The sequence below is a fragment of the Cotesia typhae genome, unplaced genomic scaffold (assembly GCF_013202065.1).
Source record: "Cotesia typhae breed Kobodo isofemale line unplaced genomic scaffold, CoteBio_Ctyphae contig_5, whole genome shotgun sequence".
NCBI lineage: Eukaryota > Metazoa > Arthropoda > Insecta > Hymenoptera > Braconidae > Cotesia > Cotesia typhae.
In genome coordinates this window covers 9,622,797-9,637,716 of record NW_027423757.1, presented here as the reverse complement: position 1 = coordinate 9,637,716, position 14,920 = coordinate 9,622,797, and the positions used below count along the sequence as shown (strand labels likewise).

The 14,920-nt window shown below is 33.6% G+C and overlaps 2 protein-coding genes across 9 annotated transcripts; both read left to right on the top strand.

Moving 5' to 3' along the window:
* The first annotated feature begins 413 nt into the window (after positions 1 to 413).
* Positions 414 to 9,338, top strand: LOC141530306 (uncharacterized). Of its 5 annotated transcripts, XM_074247332.1 has the most exons (13): positions 414 to 620; positions 1,901 to 2,251; positions 3,094 to 3,428; positions 3,935 to 4,211; positions 4,326 to 4,574; positions 4,633 to 5,057; positions 5,501 to 6,322; positions 6,395 to 7,587; positions 7,645 to 7,953; positions 8,023 to 8,099; positions 8,170 to 8,324; positions 8,434 to 8,510; positions 8,724 to 9,338. In XM_074247332.1, the coding sequence occupies exons 2-13, from the start codon at positions 2,028 to 2,030 to the stop codon at positions 8,883 to 8,885; spliced, it is 4,305 nt and encodes a 1,434-aa protein (XP_074103433.1). In that variant the 5' UTR covers positions 414 to 620; positions 1,901 to 2,027; the 3' UTR covers positions 8,886 to 9,338. The 5 variants fall into 5 exon arrangements, with proteins under 5 accessions (XP_074103433.1, XP_074103431.1, XP_074103434.1 ...); XM_074247330.1 differs by having other exon boundaries at positions 5,501 to 7,587; XM_074247333.1 differs by having other exon boundaries at positions 5,501 to 7,587; positions 8,421 to 8,510; positions 8,724 to 8,876.
* A 138-nt stretch (positions 9,339 to 9,476) lies between these two features.
* LOC141530310 (cyclin-dependent kinase-like 4) lies at positions 9,477 to 14,836 on the top strand. Of its 4 annotated transcripts, XM_074247346.1 has the most exons (7): positions 9,502 to 9,573; positions 9,649 to 9,728; positions 11,467 to 11,656; positions 13,011 to 13,358; positions 13,436 to 13,702; positions 13,957 to 14,115; positions 14,184 to 14,836. In XM_074247346.1, exons 2-7 carry the CDS (start codon positions 9,661 to 9,663, stop codon positions 14,322 to 14,324), a joined length of 1,173 nt encoding a protein of 390 aa, XP_074103447.1. In that variant the 5' UTR covers positions 9,502 to 9,573; positions 9,649 to 9,660; the 3' UTR covers positions 14,325 to 14,836. The 4 variants fall into 4 exon arrangements, with proteins under 4 accessions (XP_074103446.1, XP_074103447.1, XP_074103449.1 ...); XM_074247345.1 differs by having other exon boundaries at positions 9,477 to 9,728; XM_074247348.1 differs by lacking the exons at positions 9,502 to 9,573; positions 9,649 to 9,728 and adding an exon at positions 10,693 to 10,731 and having other exon boundaries at positions 14,184 to 14,835.
* The last annotated feature ends 84 nt before the right edge of the window (positions 14,837 to 14,920 follow it).

Here is a 14,920-nt window from a genome sequence, read left to right as displayed (position 1 = left end):
AGCATAAATTATTCTCTCGCATAATTTAAATTCTAATTAAAGATGTAATTTAATTTCTAATTTTATCCAATTTACTTAACAAGTATTATATTATTGTTTTATAGCGTGCGATATTTATTTATATGTATTTGAAAATAGAAATATTTATATTTCTTAAAGAAGAATATTACTGCAGACAATTTGAATTAATGAAGTGACGCTTGGCACGATAGGAAGTGTCATTTCCTCGACGACTTTGGTAAATATATAAATATATAAGGATTACGAGTAAATACGTCACCAGGGGGTTGGTTTCCAATAGCAACCTTAGCATTAACTGCGCTGCTTGGAGAACTGTATAAAAGCACAGTAGTGTATGTCCAACCGGCGTCAGAAGCTCTTCAATTTCTTCGCGACTGTAATTTCCTCGTGGTCGGTTGACTTAAACAAATATTTATCCATTAATATAATTTATATAAAAAAGTAATTTTTATAAATAATGTAAAGAAACTATTTAGCCCTCCAATACTTACGTGAAATGTTATTTTACGAAAGAAGAAAACAATGCTGTTATTGATATAGTTGAGTAACATGTGTCCAGTGTGTTGTAGATCAACATTAAAGCTTTACTTGTCACTTCTGTAAGTATAAAAAACAATATTTGAATTTATGTTTCTATTATAATAATAATAATAATAATAATAGTTATTATGAAAACAGTCATGAATAAATATACGCAGTGTGAATATCCATAAATTCATCAATATGATGCTCGGTTCATCGGATTCAGTAATATGTCCGTAAAAGGTAAGGCGGGTAGGGTTGAATTAATGGAAATAACGATTTTCAGTCACCGCTGGTGTAAAGTTCCAACAACATGTGCACGTGGGTTCGTTGGACAGCTCTTTGTGTACATACATTTGAACTATATACACAATAATATGTACTACAAAGTAACCTGTATGCATAAAACCTGATCCAGTGAAATATAATGTCCTCAATGCTTATCATGTGCGTTACTCTAAGTCACGAATGTTTACTAGTATTGCTGAGCCATGTTCTCTCGTCCTTATTTTCTATTCATTTGTAAACATGAATTACTTATTTTGGAGACTTTAATGCAAGAAACTGCTCCTGTTTTTTATAAAAATTAAGAAGAAAAGATTAGAACTTTGCCAAGTATAAAATATGAGAAGAAGTATATGTACAGGCGGACTAAAATGCGCGCAGTATGATGTAGCGTGATGTCTGACAGACAGGGGCTCTATAACGCAGAGTTGTTTTATGTTTGAAAGTTTAACGAAGAGTGAATGGAAATGTCTATATTCTTCATTAATTATAAATTATATCACAGGATTTTTAAATGAAGCTATAGCTGTAGTTTCATTAAATAGTTTCAGTTTTTTAATTTAGGTCGATTGAAGAAAGGGAAGAAAACTTTTTGAAGTAAACTTTAAAAAAACCATTAAGGTTTTTTTTTTTAATTTTTATCACTTGATTGGATCTTCAAGTTGTTATTTAGACTTAAAATTAATTTTTAGGGTCACCGGTGGAATTAGGGTGATAGATTATAAGCTTTAATAGTATCAGGTTACATATTATCGCGTTAATTAATGACAATTCATCACGTGGCGACCTTGTCGAGTAATCAACTATAAAGAATTTCTTTATCGAGTGGGATTGTTGTGCTGTCAGGTATCCATGACAACCTGAGTGACCAGGTCAATTGAGAGCACGTGGTCAGTAACCGGAGCTCTGGATTCGGCACCACTGATTTGAGATATCATAGAAGGAAGGGTAGTAAAGACCCCCCCTGAGATTGTCTGCTATGATTTGAGTGTTGTATTCGTGCTCCAGATTTCCAGAAATTAGGTCGGAAGTGACGCTTGAGCGGTACGATAATTCCAGAGTCTTTTCTTAGGTCACGGAATAGTCAGCTGCCGGGAGTTGTGCGATGAAGGCGGCCGACAGCGACGGAGCGTCATGCCGTCCTGGCAGTGCTGCTGGACGCTGAGATCAGGAAGCCGGTGGCCGGTTGTCAGGCTGGTATGGATACTAAGACTCCACCGATAGCGTTTAAGCATCAGGAGAAGAAGGTCCAAGCTTGCAGAGCTGACAGGACCGCTAAAGCTGGAGATCTATCATTGCCTCCTCTTACGCCACTGCCAAATGGAAATGCAAAAAATAAGTCCGCTGTTTTTGGTGTACAATGGAATAAACGGGTACCTTGTGTTGATAAGAGCCAGGAACGGACTAAGAAACGGCCTTACAGGTAATTTACTTCATTGTTGATTTTTTTTTATGAAATACTAAGAAGAAATAAAAATTATGTTCAGACAAAAAATTTTTGATTTAAGAATTTTATATTATTTAATTTTGTGAGAATTGGATATTAAATTTTGTTTTTATTATAAGCAACAAACTATAATACTGAAATCGGCAGAAAATTAAAAATTTTTTGATTTTTTTCTTTAATTAAATTAAAACTAAAAGAAAATATTTTTTAAAAATTGCACTTTAAGTTTTTCAAATCTTCTACAAGTGAAATTTTTCTAAGAATTTTTTTATTATGAAAAATCATAAAAATTGTCAGATGTCTGCAAAATTCATTTTCATAACAAACTAATAGCTTCACTTAAATTATATAAATATTATTTAAATCAATTCGATTAATTTTTCAGATAAAAAGTGCATTATTGTCAAAAACATAAATTTTTTTCTCAGTATAAAAACTAAGAAATAATTCATAAATTTATAGATTATAATTTTTCATTTCTATCCAACAGTGTGTAGATGCCGTGATTTCATCAACCCCTAGAAGAAAATAAAATATTTTTTGATAAAAAAGTATATATGCTTTTAAATAATTTATTAATCTTTCATTATTAATATAAATTTATCAATAATTAATACTTACAATAATTTATTTTAAACTGCTAAATATTGTTTAAAAAAATAAAATGAAAAATTATGATCATCTAAATACTTATGAATAAGTTATATACAATAATTAATTTTTTATTTATCTGAAATTAAAAAAAAAAAATAATGAAATTTTAAAAAATGTACATAAAATGATAAAAAAAATTTTTATAAAATAAAAATGACTTTTAGAGTACTTCAAATTGGAGCAACTCCATTAATGCACGCCTGCCAGCAAGGTGACAGATCACGCGTGTTAAGATTATTAAAGGAACAAGAAGAAACAATAGGATATCGTGATCGTACCCTGAGGAACGCACTCCACTACTGCATGGACGCGGCAACAGGAGGTGCAGTAGCTTCTGCTGCACCGGAACTCGTTAACGCTGTCGACGCTGAAGGACATACTCCACTTCATCTCGCAGTTATTGCTGGAGACACGCAATTAGTAGCAGTTTTGCTGGCTAATGGAGCAGATGTCAACGCGAAAGACTTGGAAGGACACAGTGTACTTCACTGGGCCACTGGTATGTTACCTTTTCCTGTTAACATATTTAGATTTCTATCGACCGCTTCTCCAATCATCTATATTGATGTTTTTCTGCAAAAAAAAAAAATTTATACACAAGAAAACAGAGTCAATAATTATTTAGAAATTATTTGTTTAGTCTCGCGTGAAACATAAAATTTATAATTGTTTCAACGATAAAAAAATAATCGAGTATTATGTCATGAATTCTTAACAGTAAATAACGATCTGGGGAGAGAAGGAGTTATCAGGGAGGTTTAATCTCCTCGAAGTAATCGAGTAACACTGTTTGGTCAGTTAAGGTCAGTAGGTCACTAATAACGAGACACGTCGTGTTTGTGACGACGGATCACGCAAGAACAGCCACGCGTCTACGTTAAATTTTTACTTCGACCCAGTGTCCTTGGTTTTTATTTAAGAGCTAGAATTATGACATCAAAGGATGATAAATCATCCATCAACATCAACATTGCACTTGTATTCTTATGAAATATTTTTTTGCAGTTTGTGGAGAAGCAGAATGTGTAAGATTGGTGCTTGCTGCTGGAGCCAGACCTTCTACGCCAGATTTAAGAGGCGGATCACCTTTGCATTACGCTGCTCAATGTTGCGGTGCAGCGGTCACAGCAGAACTATCTGTTCCTAAAAAGGTCGGATTGAAAGTACTGCAGACTCTTCTTGAGTTTGGTGCAAATGTAAACGCAAAAGACGAAGACGGTCGACAACCAATTTTGTGGGCAGCTAGTGCTGGAAGTGTAGAAGCAGTATTGGCTCTAGCGAGGTAAATATTTAATTATTTTATAAAAAACAACGTTACCGTGATCGCGTGTGTACTATATACTCAATAATTAACGAATAATCATAATTATAATCGAATCATTATTGATAATTTCAGAACAGGAGGATCAGCGGCTGCGGGAGCCACGGACAAGGATGGCTTGACTGCGTTGCATTGCGCAGCTTCTAGAGGTCACGCGAGGTGTGTCGAAGCGTTAGTTAATTTTTGTGGCGCTCAGCCGGATCATGTCGATGATAATGGATGCTCGGCGCTTCATTATGCAGCTACTCTGGGTCATGCAGATGCTACTGCGCTTCTTCTTAGGCTTGGAGCTGATCCAAACCGGCAGGATCGAAAAGGAAGAACGTGAGTTTTAGGAAGCTATAAATAAATAATAATTTTTAATTTTTAAATAAATACACAGACCTGCTTTGTGTGCTGCTGCCAAAGGGCAACTTGAGACTCTGAAGATACTTGCGCTACATGGGGGCTCGCTCCATGCAAGAACTGTTCGTGGAACTGGAGTAGCTCATGAAGCTGTGTTGTCCGGAAGAATAGAGCTTATTGAATGGCTGGCAAGGAAGAAACCCGCGACTCTTGACGTAGCGACACACGATGGCAGGACTCCGTTGCATGTTGCTGCGCTTCATGGGTACTTGGATGCTTGCAAAGTACTTCTTGATCATGGAGCAAGGATAAATTCTGTTTTTCGGACCAGTAAAAGTGGTTCAATGACTCCGCTGGATGCTGCTTTGTATCGAGGTCATCGAGACTGTGCGAAGCTTATTCAAATGCACGGTGGGACAACTGCACAACATTTACAAACTCACAGAACAGCTCCTAATAGAGGTGAATTTAATTATCAATATTATTGAGCGTAGTTGAAATATTTTATGATTATTTAATGATTGTATTGTTTTATAAAAGTTACTTTGAAATTGTAATCCGGGACAACAAAAAATGATGAAAAGAAAAGTACTTAATTTTTAATACTATATAACTAAGTCATTTAATAGACTCAGCCTATTCAATTTAAATGTAATTAGTATATATGTAAATTTATTAGAGAACAATAAACCAATCACAAGTGAGATGGGATCCAAAATAAGGAAATTAGAAGTTTTGTACTCTAGAGACTGCAATTCTAAAGTAACTTGCACATTAACAAAATCACTTTAATTATTAATTACTTGCACTTTATGTTTAATTAATAATCGTTATAACTTTGTACTATAAACAGTTTCAAAAGTTTTAATTGTAAATTATTATAATTATATCAATGTTGTTTATAGTTTTTGCTGCCAAGTTGAAAGTTAAACGTCGGGGATCAAGTTCTGGAAGCGAAAGTGACTCTGGAAGACATCATCGAGAGCCCGATGTTTATATAGAAGAACATTGGGTGGAAAAACGTACTCGAAGAAGAAATACTCCTAGAAAACACGAAGACCGACGAGGCAGCAGAAGTTTCAGTGAAGAAGAAATTAGATTATCGAAATCTTCACGTCGCGATCATCGGCGTAGGGCTCGCAGTGAGTCGGCTCGTTATGACGAGAGTGAGCCTGAAAAGAGAGACCATAAGAAGAGTTGCAGTAAAAAGCACTCTAAACATGAATATGGAGAGTCGTCGAGTGAATCTGACGGTTATACTTCCGATGATGTTGTTGAGTGTGAAATAGAGAAAAAGAGTAAATGCCATGGAAGTCAAGATGATGAACGCAGTCTAAGTGATGATAGCTTAGAAGTTGTTGTAGTTCGACGGTCGCTCGAAAAAAAATCTGAAAAGGTTCAATATTCGGGTAGAAGTTCAAAAACTCCCAGGGAAACGTCGAGAGAAACTAAAATGACAGAGACTAAACGTAAAAGTTCAAGAAGAAAAACAAAAACAATTTCTTCGAGTAATAAAGAAGAAAACGGAGCTACAGAAAAAAATTGCAAGAGTCGTGAGTCTGTCAGTGAAGGTTCTATTGAAAGAAAAGAAGGAAAAAGCAAATCGGAAAAACGTCTTCGGAAGGACACAACTGACAGTACAAGCCAAGAAGATGTCGAGAGGGTTACTGTAACAGCTTTGGTTCACAAGGATCAAGATACTCCTAGATCTGCTCATCGGACACACGGTAGTGAATCTAAATATGAAGACTTTAAAATAGATGATGAATTTTCGAAAAATAAAATTGATGATATTTTAGAGAAAGCTGATGAAATGCAGAACGCTTTAATGGCCAAAGCGGCTGACCTTAAGAAAGATGTTGATGAAATACGCCGTCAGATGTCTGACAAAAAGTCTACTGGCGAAAAAGACGAGGCTGATGGTAAACATAGGAAAAAGTCTGCGTCAAAAGGTAGGAAAGATAACAAAAGTGAAGTGAAGGCTGCTTCACAAGATTCCCAATCGGAACTTTCAAAATTACAGAGTCAACATGAGGAGAAAGATGGTGGGGAGTCTGCTACGACTAAAGACTCAATTGCAGTGGAAGTCGAGAAAGTTGAGGATGTTCAAACTGAGACCAAAAGTCAAAATCTGCAGAAAAGTGAAGAAGAAATTAAAGAGAAGACTAGAGATGAGTCTGCGACGGAGGAAGATCGCAGTTCTAGCAGAGATGAGGTGTCGGTTAGAAGTAAAAGATCGATTGAATCGGGATCTCAGGCTAGTGAATCTGATAAAGAATCTTTGATTCAAACAGAAAAAGCGGATGATAAGAAGAGTGAAGACGAAAGTAGAAATTTGGTTGATGGAGGGAAAAAAGAAACAGAAGATATTAAAAAAGATACTGAGGTGGAAGATAAAAAAGAAGAAGAGATAAATATTGTAAAAGAAGTTGAAGCTAATGACAAAGAAAAAACTCTAGTTGAAGATAAAAAGGAAAAATTAGATGAAAAAGCAGAACTCGAGCACTCTGAAAAAGTAAAATCGGCACAAGAGACAGTGGCTCAAGAAAGCTCACCGTCAGCACCAAAGTCTGTTGACAAACAAGAAGCAGAAGGATCGACTTCTGATAATTTACGTCACATTGATAGTTCGTCGAGTTCAGCAAAGTCATCAAGAAAATTATCACATTCACGACCGTCTACTGGGAAGAGCAGAAGAGCTAACTCAAAGTCTTTATCAAAAAAAAGTCTTTTCGAAAGTTCAGAAGAACGTTCACCCGATCGAAGTGCCATTGTTGCGGTAATTGAGAGTCCAGAGTGGGATGAGGAGGATGAAGAAGTCGCCAGAGAAATTCGCAATGTTGTCGGTGACGTTGAACCAGAAGAAGATTCTGATGCAGAAGACGAAGATAGTTTGGGAGTTCTCAGAGTTATACCGAGCACGAGTGAAGAAGAATCTCCAAGGCGATTAAAAAAAATTTTAAGAGAGTCTAAGAAAGATAAATTACCTCGAGTAAGTTGTTTTAGACATTTAAATAATAATTATTATATTTAATGATATTTTTTTTAGGTTGAAAGGAAAAGCATCGGCAGTCCGCGAGGTCTTCGTACACAAACTAAACAGCGTCGAGACAGCGGAGGCAGAGATAGTGGAATCGAGCCAAGTCCAAGGGTTTCTAAGATACCAAAGAGAACTCTTAAATGCTGTCCCAATACTGAGAAGCAACAAGCACTGAATATTGACACTATTACCCGCGATGTACAAATAAGCTTACGGAGGTATCATTTGGAAAGAAAAATATTTTTTCAATTAATGGAGCTCAAGAGGCTGCAAATACGCCATGGGAGAGCTAATGAACAAGTTTTAGTAAAACGACAAGTAATATTTATTATCTAAATAATAAATATGTTTTTTCTAGACTTTAAAAAATTTATTTTCTTATTTTAGGTTGAAATGTTTCACAAAGCAGGAATGTCTGGCCCAGCTTTGGGAGTCGCTAAATATGATCAAGCTTATACATTCAAGTGTGTATTTTAATATTTATGGCAATAAAAATTAAAGAGTTATTATTTTAATAAATAAATAATTTTTTAGAGACTTTGAAACTTTTCTTTATGAACAATTGCGACGTTTACAAAGAAGACCACCGTCATCAGACAAGTGTACTGACCCAAAACAATGCACAAAGAAAACCCATCGCTGTCATCATGCAACAAGCGCTTACACATCAGTGCCTGTATTCACTTACCGTAAGGATAAATTTTTTAAAAATAGAAATGATTTTTTTTAAATTGGGAATTAGGTCATTAGAGTAGTTAGAATTGATCTGCGTAGTTTGATAGTAGATTATAATTACAGTGGGCGGAGGAAGCCAAGAACGAGACGAGGGGTCTCTTTTTCCAAGAATAGAGAGTCGGGGAAAGGGTCAAATGACGGTAGAGATTGTTAAAAATTAGAAATATATATTTTTTTTTAACCAAAATCGACAAAACTTTTCCTCATCATTCTGGCTTGTTTCAAGCACCGCAGATCATTAAACAATTAATCATTTTTCATAATCTTTCTCCTTAATTAATTTTAATTTATATTATTGTAAAATCATTTATTTGTTTAAAGAATTATTTTTACTAAAAGTTTAATATTTCCAGGTCGAAGTAACAAGAGGTGAAGAGAAGCAAATTATAGCCTTGCCAGCTGAAAAATTAGATCGCACAAAAAGATACTTTGTCACGTTTACAGTGAGGGGTGATAACGATGAAAGTGATATCAAGACTCCGCGCAACGCACAAAGAGCGACCAAAAGCGTGTGAAATTTGAAAACTGCCAGAGGAATAACTTTACAAATCTAGGATATTTAATATAAATTGTGTTATTGTAAGAAAATAAAATATATGTATGTAATGTATGAAATTAATTAATAAAACTAAGCGACGTTTTGTTTATAAGGTCATCCGAAAAAAAAAAAAAAAAAAAAAAAAAAAAAACGGGACCATTTATCCGTCCAAGTAAAGCGTCAATGTAAAATTAATAAGCAAATAAATAACTTGTGTATAATAATTAATCTTGAATTAAAATGAAAATTGTTGACTTTATTGTAAAGATCGATAAACTTGTTTACTATTCAAGTAAAGCCCTTCATCTATGATTAAAAAAATAGTTTCCTTTGTGGGGATAAAAAAAATATAAATATTCATCAACCTAAATTGAATTTATGATCAGCTTTGATAAGTTTGACGTAGAATTTTTTAGTTAAGTTAAAGTCGTGCTGCTTTAATAATAATAAAAACATTACAATATATATTGCTATTATATCAAGACTTGGTTCTCTTTACTAACTATCGATCTCACGTGACGCAGTTGTTTTGAAAGTATATAGCAATGAAGGCTCTTCGGTGTTACGCTCCGGCCTATGTCAATAACTACACCGCAGATTTCAGTAGTAAGAACAGGTCTCTGTTAATAATGTTCATTGTGAATTGTTTGCTGAAATTAGTACTGGTAATAATTGTAGGAATAAAATTAAGCGCTATGCAATTTACTAAAGTTACAAGGAACATTTATTACGGATTTCAGTGAAGCCTTCGTATGGACAAATGGCTCCAAGACAGAAAGCTCTGGCTCTTTGGCAACACTTTGCCGTTGTTGCCTCGAAGGTTTGTTTATTTTCTTACAATAATCCAGTAATTAACCCATCAATATTTTATTTTGATGCTTTTTTGCTATCTATCATCACAAGTAGACTTTATTTAATCGATACCGCTATTGTGTCATCCGGTAATCCGATTATTTCGCCACGTTTCTTTGATAAAACACGTGTTAAGTATCTGAGCGTGGATCTCTGCTGTGAATGTATAAACTTTATATATTATATTATCTATGTCAATGTAAACAATGTATACAACAAAAATATATCAGCACATTTTCTTTTAGCAATGATACGTGGGCGTACAGTCATAATCATTGACATCCGTCAACCTAAAAGAAATTAATAATAGGCTAAAGAAGTAAATATACCTATGAAGAAATATTGACCCAATATTTGCGACATACATCGTCCATTTTGGCGGTCTGAAACTCTATTTAAATTTACTTATACTCCATAAAACTTTCTTGGGATAACTTTAACAACTTGCAGATCCAAGAAATATTAAAATAATCTTCTTTCGTGACCTCTAGGGAAGCAAATCGATGATCTATGACGTTTTAAACCTGTAACACGCTATTCTGTGTTTGCTACACACATCATACTCGTAATTATAGATCGAATAAGTTATTAAGATAACAATATTTCTATATAGGATATTAATCCTAATTGGTTTAGCCTTGAATCCTTCATTTATTATTTCTTCAGACGTAATAATTGAAGAAATAACAAGCACATATTTAACTGATGTCAATATATGAGTTGATTTTCGATAAAATTAATAAAAAGGTTGTATGATATGATATCAACCTTGATGGTCGCGTTAATGCATGGTAGTTTATATCGATTGTCAATAATCAAGCAACATATTTCTATTCTATATTATATTATATGGACGTAGGTACATATTTAATATACCCAGGTAAATTAGTACTACATGACAAGTCGCTGAGTGCAGGTGCCATTATGTTTAGGTGATAACACGTCGTAATGAATTTTATGATGGAACTTTTGTAAGTGACATATCACTGTCATTATACGATCATCTTCACGTCATTGTTTTAAATTAACCACTTGAGTGTATAAAGATAAGAATTCAACACTTTGTAAATGGCAGGATGCCTTCCTGCTTGCTTCAGGTTTGAATAATTTATCCGCTTCTCGCAAAGTCACCAAAGTCGGCTAAAACACATAAAAAATCATCAGATAAATGGAAAAATATTGTACTAAAAGTAGTCATACATAAAAAAAAAAAAATTTACGGTTTACGATTGTGATAGTCTGTGCACGCAATTTAAATTTTACCCTTCATAACATCCAACATCTAGTGTTATATTAATTATCTATGAATTTTTGAAATCGAGACTTTGCGTGTTACACACTCGGTACGGTCAGAACCCGGTGGAAATAATGCGCGGGCGCGAACCCTTGTCCAGCAGGCTTCCCTTGGCTCTCTCAGGAGTTTGACCTCTGGTCAATGGTGAAAAGGACAGTCTTAACTGCAGTCTCCAGCGGAACGGAATGCTATTTACGCAGCAGTTCGCTCTTCCCTGCCTAGGAAGGCTTAACAAAAAGTCGGTAGTCCAAGTAGTTATTAATATAAGTTATTTTAAATTTATTCTTCGGATGCTGCACTAGTTTGTGGATCCATGGGTCATCATTCCATACCATAAATTTAACTGTTGATTATTATTATTATTATTATTGCTGAATTATACTTGAGTGGCCATAATGTTTTGTGTGACCAGGTCTCGGGCACCGAGTAAAACAATGGAGAGATATGAGAGACTGGGAAGACTTGGTGAAGGTAGCTATGGAGTGGTGTTCCAGTGCAGAGACAGACAAACAGGAAGACTGGTAGCTGTTAAGAAGTTTCAACAGACTGAAGACGACCCCCTTATAAGAAAAATTGCACTCAGAGAAATACGGCTGCTTAAGGTATTTCTTCTTTTTTTTTTTTTTTTTTTTTTTTTTTTTTAACATACTGCTTATCTTTATTTTATCTTTTCAGGGCATCAATATTTTATCTGTAATAAAATAAAAATTTTCTATACTTATTCATAGATAGTACAGGTATATCTTCACAGGGTACTTACGTGTTTGTATGAATATATTAAAAGAATCTTCAAAAAGCTTGCTATCGTGAAAGCGTCTTTAAGATCTCTGCTCAGCAGTTTCGTGCTCCGGAAGCTCTGCGCCGGAAGTTAAAGACCTTATCGCTGCCAGACATACTATACAGAGTAAGAGCTACGGTGAATTTCTTTTGCAAGCGACGTTGCTGTATTAAAAGAGACCAGAAGCCTCGCATGCAGCAAATCAATCCTCTTTTTTACTGCGACTATTATTGTGTACCTCTGTGTGATTACATTGGAGGGTGAACACACATGGTACACTAATATAGTGTTCCTACTTGCTATGGTGAAGGCGGACGGTGGTCAATATCGTCCCCGGTCAATATCTTGCCGTGTAAATATTCTTCATACCGTCTTATCTGTAATCGGTTCTTTCTCTTGTAGTACAATATATCATGTATGTACAAATAATTCCCCGTTAGTTTACCAGTAAACTTATTTAATATTTCTAACTTGTGACCTTTTCTAACTTGATATGCAAGTTTACGTGAATTTTCTTCAAGGTTTTCTCTCTTCATGAATATAAATATTCCGCGTGAATCATTAATAATACCGTACACCTGATGTTAACGATGCTTTTTATACATACTCGCCTTTGAATATTCACCACTTAGATTCTTATCAATTTTTTTCATGTTTTGTGAAATTATATTCCTTTGTAATAACTCTGCACTGAAAAAAAAAAAAAATTCTAGGCAGGAGTGTAAATTTTTTTGACTTCAGAAAATATTAAGGGAGATTAAAAATTTCTTGAATGAAGTCAAAGTTTCTTCAGCCAAGAAAATTTCTTCTTGCTCCAAAATAATTTTTGTCTTCCTTAAAATTTTCTGGGCGCAAGAAGTTTGTTTTTTCTGTGTGGTGTTATATTTTATACACAGAAAAAAAAAATTAAGAATCAAGTAAATAATTTTGAAGAATTTCATCTTCTTGATTTGAGTAAAAAAATTCTTAAACTAAGAAATTTTTCTTGGTTTAAATTAATTTTACTCGATTCAAGAATTTTTGGTCTTGAATCAAAACAATGAAACTCTTCAAAATTATTTTCTTGGTTTAAGAATTTTTTTCTTGATTCGTTAATTTTTTTTTCAGTTTATTTCTGGAACAATAATATTTTATTTTAATTAATAATACAATAAAAATTAAATTTAACTGTATTGCAGAACCTCAAGCATCCAAACTTGGTAAATTTATTAGAAGTCTTCAGAAGAAAAAGAAAACTTCACTTAGTATTTGAGTACTGCGAGCACACACTGCTCAATGAGATGGAAAAGTATCCTCGAGGATGCCCAGAGCAGATGACAAGACAACTCACCTGGCAAATTCTTCAGGGTGTTGCATACTGTCACAGACTCGGCTGTGTTCACAGAGACGTAAAGCCGGAAAATATTCTCATCACAGGCGACGGCGTTGTTAAACTCTGCGATTTTGGTTTCGCGAGAATGCTAAGTCCTGGAGAAAATTACACCGAGTACGTTGCGACCAGATGGTATCGAGCGCCAGAGCTTTTGGTAAGTAAAGCAAAATTAATTTTTGAAGATTTCAATTTATTCTTCAGAATTTAAATGATTTTTCTTCTTGAAATCAGGTCGGCGATACTCAGTATGGAACTCCCGTAGATGTTTGGGCGATTGGGTGCGTGTTTGCCGAGTTAATTCGAGGAGAAGCACTTTGGCCAGGTAAATCCGACGTTGATCAACTGTATTTAATCAGAAGAACCCTGGGTGATCTTTTACCTCGCCACATGATCATTTTTCAACAAAATGAATTCTTCGCTGGTGTTACTCTGCCCACGCCTCAGTCAGTAATGCCTTTAGAGGCTGTTCTCCCCATGACTGCTAGTACACCTGTACAAGTAAGATGAATTTTATGTTTTTAATATTTTCAAAAATTTTTACATCATATATAACTCACAATAGTTAACTTAAGTTAAAAGAAGTAACAATTTTAGACTTAAATATTAAGTATAAAATATATTTTCTTTATAAGATTAAATACAAATTATATTTAAAAAAAAAAAAAAAAAAAAAAAAAAAAGAACTAAATATATATTTTGTAATAAATTTATAAATTAAAATAGTGTAAAAAATAATTACAATCATTTTACAGATTGATTTTTTAAAAAAATGCCTGGAAAAAGACCCAGATCACAGGTGGACTTGTGATCAATTATTACAACATGTATACTTTGAAAACTTCCACTATATATTGCCTAATGGCGAAGTTGAAGAATATGAAAAGAATCGAAAGTACCGAGATCGATCACGAGTAAGTTTACTGGAACAAAAATTTTATAATTAATTTTATAAAAAATATAAAATAAAATTGTTTTACAGAATTCCAATTACAATCAAATGGTGCTGCCGCAACTAACTTCCAAAGGTGGAGGACTTCATCAGGAAAGCCGTCCAAAAAGTTCGTCTGTCCAGCAACATCAAGACTTTGATCATTTACCTACTATTCGTGGATGTAATTAGTTTTGGTACTAAATAAGTTATTGTAATATACTGTCCATTTTTAACTGTAAAAAACTGTATAATTAATTCTTCTCAATGTACTTATTTCTTCGTCTATTTAATCCAATAATTTAACAATTATTATTTTTTTTAAATTTATTATTATAACATTTATTTAAATTAATTAATAATAATTAAACGATGAAATATTTATTCTAAAGTACATTTATAATTCAGTTATATAAAGTTTTATTAACAAACTATTTAGTCTTCTAAAAATAAGCTGTAAAGTAATTTGTATCGCTAACAATGCTTCATCTAACAGACTGAAGTTGATGTAAAAAGAATAAACAATAAAAAAAATTAAATACCTATCAGTTTTGTGATCTCATGATTTAAATAGTCTAGTCGCAAATCAGTCACTGATCTTCCTCAGCATTGACAACTTCTTTTAATTACATTTAATTTTTAAACGTTTTTATATTTAATTAATTTTATAAAATGTTTTCTATTATTTCATATGTTTTACGAATTAACTCCAAACATTCAACTATTTCGTATGTTTATTTACATTTTTTATTTTTTATTTTGCCTGATAAATTTTTCTTACAAACCCT

Coding starts and splice junctions, on each gene's coding strand:
- LOC141530306 (XM_074247330.1), top strand. CDS start 2,028: ATGGATACTAAGACTCCACCGATAGCGTTTAAGCATCAGGAGAAGAAG. Junction 3,429..3,934: donor TGTACTTCACTGGGCCACTG/GTATGTTACCTT, acceptor ATTTTTTTGCAG/TTTGTGGAGAAGCAGAATGT. Junction 7,954..8,022: donor AAGTTTTAGTAAAACGACAA/GTAATATTTATT, acceptor TTCTTATTTTAG/GTTGAAATGTTTCACAAAGC.
- LOC141530310 (XM_074247345.1), top strand. CDS start 9,661: ATGGACAAATGGCTCCAAGACAGAAAGCTCTGGCTCTTTGGCAACACT. Junction 9,729..11,466: donor TTGCCGTTGTTGCCTCGAAG/GTTTGTTTATTT, acceptor TTGTGTGACCAG/GTCTCGGGCACCGAGTAAAA. Junction 14,116..14,183: donor AGTACCGAGATCGATCACGA/GTAAGTTTACTG, acceptor ATTGTTTTACAG/AATTCCAATTACAATCAAAT.